General features: G+C 41.4%; 1 protein-coding gene across 1 annotated transcript in view; it reads right to left on the bottom strand.

Moving 5' to 3' along the window:
- Positions 1-7,403, bottom strand: part of LOC104082365 (rho-related BTB domain-containing protein 3-like) — a gene marked incomplete at its 5' end in the record, with an annotated part of 12,003 nt that extends 4,600 nt beyond the window's left edge. The window contains 4 exon segments of the mRNA XM_009585479.1: positions 1-21; positions 3,235-3,346; positions 4,993-5,105; positions 7,307-7,403. The exon segment at positions 1-21 is cut by the window's left edge and continues 25 nt beyond it. Of these exon segments, the coding sequence (XP_009583774.1) occupies positions 1-21; positions 3,235-3,346; positions 4,993-5,105; positions 7,307-7,403 (343 nt within the window).
- Between the last annotated feature and the right edge of the window lie 5 nt (positions 7,404-7,408).

The following is a 7,408-nucleotide window of genomic DNA, read 5'->3' as shown; positions in this document are numbered from 1 at the left end:
TGTGGGCTGGTACAGTTGCACCTGCAGGATGCAAGACAAAACACATGATTATTTTAAATACACTGTAATATCTTGATTTTAAAGCTCATACTTTCTTAGAAGGCCTTCATTTCACTGAACATGATTTAAACCAATTCTAGAGTCTTCAAAATTAACAGTATCCAACTGATAATTAATGACACACTCACTTTATACCAGTCAAGATGTTTAAATCTGCCTAGTAGCCACCAGCAAACAAAAAGAAATACCAAATTTATTATGACAACCTGCTCCCAGCACCAGGTGCTCCAAATAGGGCAAACTTTTATCAGTCAAAAACAGGCTTTTAACTACTATAAAATCTGACACCACTGGCGTTTACAATAACTGAACCTCTGGCCCATTGCATGAATATGCGGTGGTGTGAATTACTGTGCAAATGGGTAATTTATGTTCATCAGTAGTCCCATTGGTAATGAACATGTGTTCCAGAAGTCAAACTTTCATATAACCACACAAAGCAGAGAAAGCAAATTATCACAGATGAAATTCCATTAAATCCATTAAGTAAGTATGAATCTAACCAGATTAAGTATTTTGCCTAAGTGAAATTTCCGGATGGTTGTCTTACAAAAATCATGCTGATACATTTTTCCAGAAATTTTTCCATTTTGTAATATTTGCAAGTGAATCATTTACTTTACTACAGCATTTGTAAGACCTAGTAAGGTTAACAGCCCAGCGCAGTAGAGGTTTTACAGGCTCTTAATGAAAACGTTGACAGCCTGAGCTGCCATCCCTGACGCTCAGACTTCTCCAGAGTCCAGCTGAACTCGACAGTCCTGCGTGCAAGAAAGTGCCAAACAGACAGGACAGCAACCACAGACAGAATGAGAACTTACAGTCAGATATAAATGTTTTAATCAAAATTATAATAAACAGATCAACTGACATGCAAGATAAATACACTGTCTTAATTTCCTCCTTAACTACTACCCTGCCACCTGCCTAACTCCTTGAAGACATCTGTCACTTCTTCATTTTTGTTCTATTTCTATTCACCTGTGCGTCTATTCCAAATTGTCTAAGCTGCATACAAAATTTATATATTTCTATAGAGAGAGAACACATGTCAATGGTATTACATATTTACACACGTAACATGAGCAATACATGATGCAGACGTGATGTAAGATACGCATGCAGTTTTGTGTGTGCATGCAATTGGGTATTTACCTACTAATTAGGAGCTTTAGTCACGTTATGGGTCTTTACACAGACACAATGGGCTCCCATTTTCAATGGCTCCCAGGTACTTTTGTAAGCTAGAAAGCTCAAAGCAACCCCCAATATTCAAGGAATCAGTTGAACGCTTAAAAATGTATTTGCCTGATCAAGACTAAAGCCTTCAGTTTCTCTTAGTAATTATTTCATTTTAATACAACTATTGTGGCTGATGAATTAGAGAAAAAGGCTTGGAAGATTATTATCAAGCATTAGGAAAAACAGTTCACATTTTAGTAGTGAATAAGCACAATTTATTTTGAGTACTTGTCAACCCATTCAGCAGTAATTTTTCTTCTGTAAAATATGTAGTGATGGTATGGTTTCATCAACTTCCCACAAAGCCTCTCTCAGGAGTGGGACACTGAGATGAATTGTTCATGTCATTAAACTCAGCATCAGTATTTTGTTCTCATTTTCAAAGATCTTTTTGTTTTTTCTGCATATTAAACAGAACATCTAGAAAAAATCTTCTTGTCCTCATGTGCTTATGTTTGAGGGATTAATGCTTCGTATTTGGCTCCGAGGTTTAAAGCTGAAAATAATTAAACAATTGTCTAATCCTAAAAGACCATTTCTGCACAAAGGGTGGGTGTGGACAAGTTGAGAAAATAATTAGCACTTAAAAACCATCTCATTCTTATTCTCACAAAAACATGCAACACTCTTTTTCCCCCTGTATCTTTATTTTTAAGGGTGAATGCATTTAATTTCCAGAAAAAAACAACCATGACACTGCAGCATATTGGTGCACCCATTCTTTGCAGACAACAAGGGAATAAAAGACAGTTTCACCGGCACGGCTCCTGCCCGTGCCTTTGCTGAGGAGCACTTGGCATCTTTGTGAGCAAAGACCTACGTAACGCCACCAACAACCTTTGCAACTTCACAGTCTGTTACAGGCAAGTCAGCACGGAAAGCCAGCCTCTGCTCCTCCACATCTTTTTAATCCTGGCCACAAAGAGGACTAAATAACTACCATCATCTCTACAGACTTTTTTTTTTAAAACACCCAATAAGTTAGATGTTTCTTTTCACACTTGCAGGTTAAGCAACAGTCAGGTCTAACCTAGGCGCCTGCAAGGCTGAAGGTTGCTTTCATAAGGAGTCACCTATCTTACAGAAGTTGCAGAGACCCGTGACAGAAACGTGAAGCTCAGTACGGGAGCACCTAGAAGGGCAGCAAAACCCAGCGAGCGTTGATGGCACCTAGATTAGGAGGTCATCAAAACCCCAGCACATCTACGTGCATTTCTAGGTATGCCCACGTTGGGGGAAGACGGGCAGTGAACGAAGCCTAAGGAGGCACAGGAGTGGGACCTAAGTCCCTGTCAGCTTCTGGAGGGTAGAGAATGGCACATCCACAGCCAGCACCAGCCCGAGACGGGCAGAGGGAAGGTGGTCACGAGTCCATAACCAGCATCTCTGGTCTTTTCACTGAGGGCAATGAGTGTAGACGTGGTCACTGGAGTCCCTGCCTCTCCGAGGTCTGATGCTGGGCAGAGCCCTCGGACACATCCCGGTGCTTGTGCAGGTGGGAACGTGAGCGAGATAAATAAGTTTTAAAATAAAATCACCATCCCCTGTGATGCAATCCCTGGTTTAGCCTTGCTACCTTGGTGCTATGCCATTGCAGGACCCTTTCCTGCAGCACATCCTTCATTTCGCTAAGCTTCCGAGGGGTGAGTGTCAATCAGAGAGGCACAAAGTCTACCACGGCAGGCAGAGGGCATTCGTACAGGCTCAGCCCTGATAAACCACGTTCAGAGCGGACACTGCTGTAAAGCATCCATAGGGACAAGCGTTAGTCCTAAGCAAAAACTCCTTTCCACAGTGATAGCAAAGCGTATACATTTTCCTAGTTTTGATGCAACAGAAAATAGAGTCACCTCCGTTTCCCACTCTCCTGCAGAGAGGATAGACGCTGGAGGCGCAGCGGTGCCCGTGTCAACAGGAGCAGAGGTACCGTACCTTGTATTTTGAAGATGACGTCAGCTAGGACAGGTGTATTAAAGAACAGCCTGAGAGAAGTATTATACAGCCGTTTTATCTGGTGAGATCTGCAGTCCTTTACAGTGCTTAGCTGCAAAACAGATTATTAATAACACACTGTCATGTATAATTGCCAACAGAATAAAAGATTACAAGACATCATTTCTATGGGGAAACCAAACAACAGCTTTTGCTTTCTAGTTTATGTTCTTTTGCTAACGCTACTCAGCCACGCCTCTAGCAGTGCAATCCTCTGCAACCATCTTTATCATTTATTTTCCTATTTCCCACAGTGCGACAGCTCCAAGACGTCTCTGTCTCCTACGCTCACATCCCAGGTCTCACCTTGGTACTCTCTGACCTGCGGCAAAACTCCCCCGTCCAGCACCTCTGGGCTGCATCGTGAATTTTCTGGACTCCAAACTTATTTATACATGCCCTCTTCGGACCCAAGGCAGCAGAAACACAAGGTCTGAGGGCTCTGGGGAGAGTGCTGGTGGGACACACATCCACCCCCCGGCGCGATACTGGGTACGGATGCAAGGCAGCCAAAAGTTGTGCGTTTCTTGATATTGCCCTGATATTGCCCTCACAGAGGCAGCGGGAAGCAGGCTCAGCCCTGACAGGCTGAAGCACGGACTTCTCTTACAATAATCTGGGCATGCTAGCGTCAAGACCCTCCAAAACCCAGTACTTCCAGTTAGTTTTTCAGTTTTGTTTCTCTTACTTTAAAAATGGAATCTAAAGCTACCAAAAGGAACAACATCAAAATCATATTGCTAGATTGTGATAAGTGAAATTCAGATGAGGTTGAATTTATGGTTAAAATTTTACCTAATTGCTAGAATTAATTTTTATCAAGAAAATCACAGCTCACAGTCCTCATGTCTTTGAAGAAAGATTTTTAAACGTGAAATGAAAGTATCCCAAAGGCATAACAGAACCCCAGAAGAAACTACAACAACTCAGGCTTATTATCTTAAAAGTTTTCAGGACTATCTAAGTCCAACCCTATGAATGTTTTAGCTGTGGACACTTAGGACTGGCAAGCCTACAGCTGAGCGATCAGAAGCTTAAAACAGCTAAGAAACTTTTTAATCTTTATATTATGTTATCTCAAGACACTCCGAGATTATTTCCCACTTAAATTGACAGAAATACTTTGTGCAAGTTCTATAGTATCAGGGAATGTATAAGCTCTATCAGCAAATGGCTGTTAAAACTAATTCTGTATTGTGACTTTTTATTAACATAATAATGTGACATAAATTACATTGTTCGTGAAGTCATCTGCTGAATTAAATATATTGAGCTATAGATAGATTTCCACATCACCACACTTATAAGAGAAATTAACTCTCCTGATCTACTGCAGAAACATAACTTTTGGCACATATTCAGAAAAGCAAAGCTTTCCTGGGCAGTGTCTATTACATGAGAATTAGGAACATGTAATCATATTGTTAGACAATGTGCAAAGCTGTGAATATGAGTAATCCTTTTAGGATACCTACTTGTGTGCTTTTTACCGATTACAGTAATTCTGCACATTATGTCAGCATCTCTGTGTTTCTATTTTGTACATGCCTGTGAACAACCCACTGATAAAGTAACAAAAGCTGTGTAAGCCAAAGTGAGTTTAAAACAAAGACTGACAAGGAAACCTTGTCCACAAAATGATTTCTCGAGACCTTAAGTAACTAATACTAACAGTTACCCCAAGAGAGTTAGATGTACCTTCCCTGGAGTTTTCAGGATACATTTAACTTTCTCAAGCACGTGTTCAGTTTTTTCTGGATCCTTCAACTTCTTTTTTATATCCTCTTCTAATCGTTCCCACTGGAAAGCACCTGTCACAAGACCAGGTAAATTGGATTATAAATCAACAAGGCACAGGCCTTAGCAGGTAGAGAAAAGATGACAGCAATGCCAAACAGATCCTTCAGAAACAATATTTTCTGCACATAAATCAGCCAGATCTTTGTGCTTAGGAAGGGCAAGATGCAATTCTTGCAGAATAAAACTTCCATGGTACTTTTACAAGAATGCAGTCAAGTACAGGCAGATCAGGGCATCTCTCTTGATTTCCAAATAAATTTCTGGATTCCTCCCAGTTCAAACGCTACATACTGCAGGTAGACATTCAGAAAAAAATCCTGAATGTTTCAATATTTATGGAAGTTCTTTAGCTTCTGCTGATATTGCTGGTTGCAAGTGTCTGAACCAGAAAAGCTTCATGCACAGCTAAAAACAGCACAAAGTTTGCCGTGGAATTTCTTTTTTTCTTGTTTTCAGAGTCAAAACCGTCATATTCTCTTAGGTCTATCAACAGGTTTCTTGGAGAAACTAAAAGTGTTGACCAGCGTTAAAACAAACACAGTTTATCCTTACGCACTTGCTGGAGTAAGTCTCAAAGACACGATGGGGCTTGTTGGTAACTTTCAGCTCTGATCCCCAGGGCCAGGCGGCAAGGAAGAGTCAGAGGCGGGTGAAGCTCGGGGTAAAGCACAAGCCAGCACAGCCCTGAAGGCTGCAGAAAAGGCTGAAACAGCACCTACAGCATACGGCACCTTTACCTCTGTCAGCTCCTATCCATACCGTACGGATGGTAACTGTTTATAACCTCATGGGCATAATGTCACAGTCCTGAAAGGCTGAAAACGATGACGCTGCCTCGTGATCTGGTCTATTCTCAGCCTGTGCCTTAAGCATCTTTGAAAAACCTCACCATCTCTCAAAGGCATGAACAGTGCAATGGCTTCTGGCCATGCCCGCCAGGTTGGGAGCTTTGACTTACAGCAGAGCTTCCTCTACAACTGTACAAAGTTTCCAACCTCCTTGGTTGACGTCCGCAAAAGTAAAATTAATACACGGAAGGCAGCAGACGCACTTATCTTTCACCTGCTGAAATTCCAGGTTTAATCCTCTATTCATCTCACCAGTAAATTAAAAAATCAGTCCATTCACGCTGAAAAACTTCTGCATCTGTTCTTTGTGTTTGACACTGGTTTGGAAAGAACTGAAAGGGATGTTTTCAATGTACAAACTCTAACTGAAAGCTGAAAGAGTCTCCCTTGTGTCTTCACAAGCCAGTGTTCATGTCTCAGCTACTAAGGCAGAAATCCTTTTCATATGTCAGGCAGGTATCAGTCTACAGAGATTGACTAAGCTTCTTCATGCAGCTCTAACAATATAATTATTTGGTGCTTTTTTTTATTACAGTGTATTACAGTTTATTACAGTTAAAATCAGAATGCATCATTAAAAAGCCTGCTAATTCTTTCGACAAATGTAAAATATGTATTCTTATATACTGACATCTTGCAAAATCTTTTATAAAGAATAAACTGGTACCAGGTACTTCCAGAAAAAAAAAAAAAATTCTCTTTCACCTGAGGATTCCTAAGCAACACTTAAAAAGATAGAAAAATATCAGTGCCATTTTAACAGAGAGCTGGGGTTAGGTAGGTGAGGTCTCTGCCTGTGCTGAATCGGTAGCAAAACACATGCAACGTACCAGAGCCCCCTGCACTCCAACCGGTTACCAGTGCTTTCTCTTCAGCAGCACCATACCCAGAAGAGAAATCACTTGAGTTTTCTTAAGGAACCCTGCGCTCTGTCAGTAGAGCATGCAGCCATTAGAACTGGCTGAGCATTAGCCATTAGCCATAGAGCATTAGCCATTTAGAACACGCAGCCATTTTAAGTATTTTAAAAACCCGAAATCTGAAACCGTCTCAAGCTCAGATTTTTTCTGGCAAAGCTTTTGAATATTATTGATGTTAGCTTACGGACTTTGTTCAGTAAAATACTGCACTTAATTTATGTTCATTAGATCTGGAATGATAACTGATTTGATTTTTATTAAATCTAGGTGAAGGGCTTTCTTCATACAGACATCGTTCGTGATAATCACAAGGGATAAAATAGATGTAGCAGCCCGGCAGAACATCACCTCCCGGCAGCAAAGGCACGTTCCTTAGGGTGACGCACGTGCTCCTTCATGAGACGCCAGCTGTACGAGAAATGAGTTCCTGTTCCCGGGGGGTACCTGAGTAGATGAAGCGGAGGATGTCTGGCAGACAAGAGCAGAAGACGGAGTCCTTCACCACCACCCTCGCCGGTGGGACGCAGGGGGGGACGCCGCGGGGGG

Source organism: Fulmarus glacialis, unplaced genomic scaffold (genome assembly GCF_000690835.1).
Source record: "Fulmarus glacialis isolate BGI_N327 unplaced genomic scaffold, ASM69083v1 scaffold43460, whole genome shotgun sequence".
Classification (NCBI taxonomy): Eukaryota; Metazoa; Chordata; class Aves; order Procellariiformes; family Procellariidae; genus Fulmarus; species Fulmarus glacialis.
This window is presented reverse-complemented; position numbering and strand designations above follow the sequence as displayed.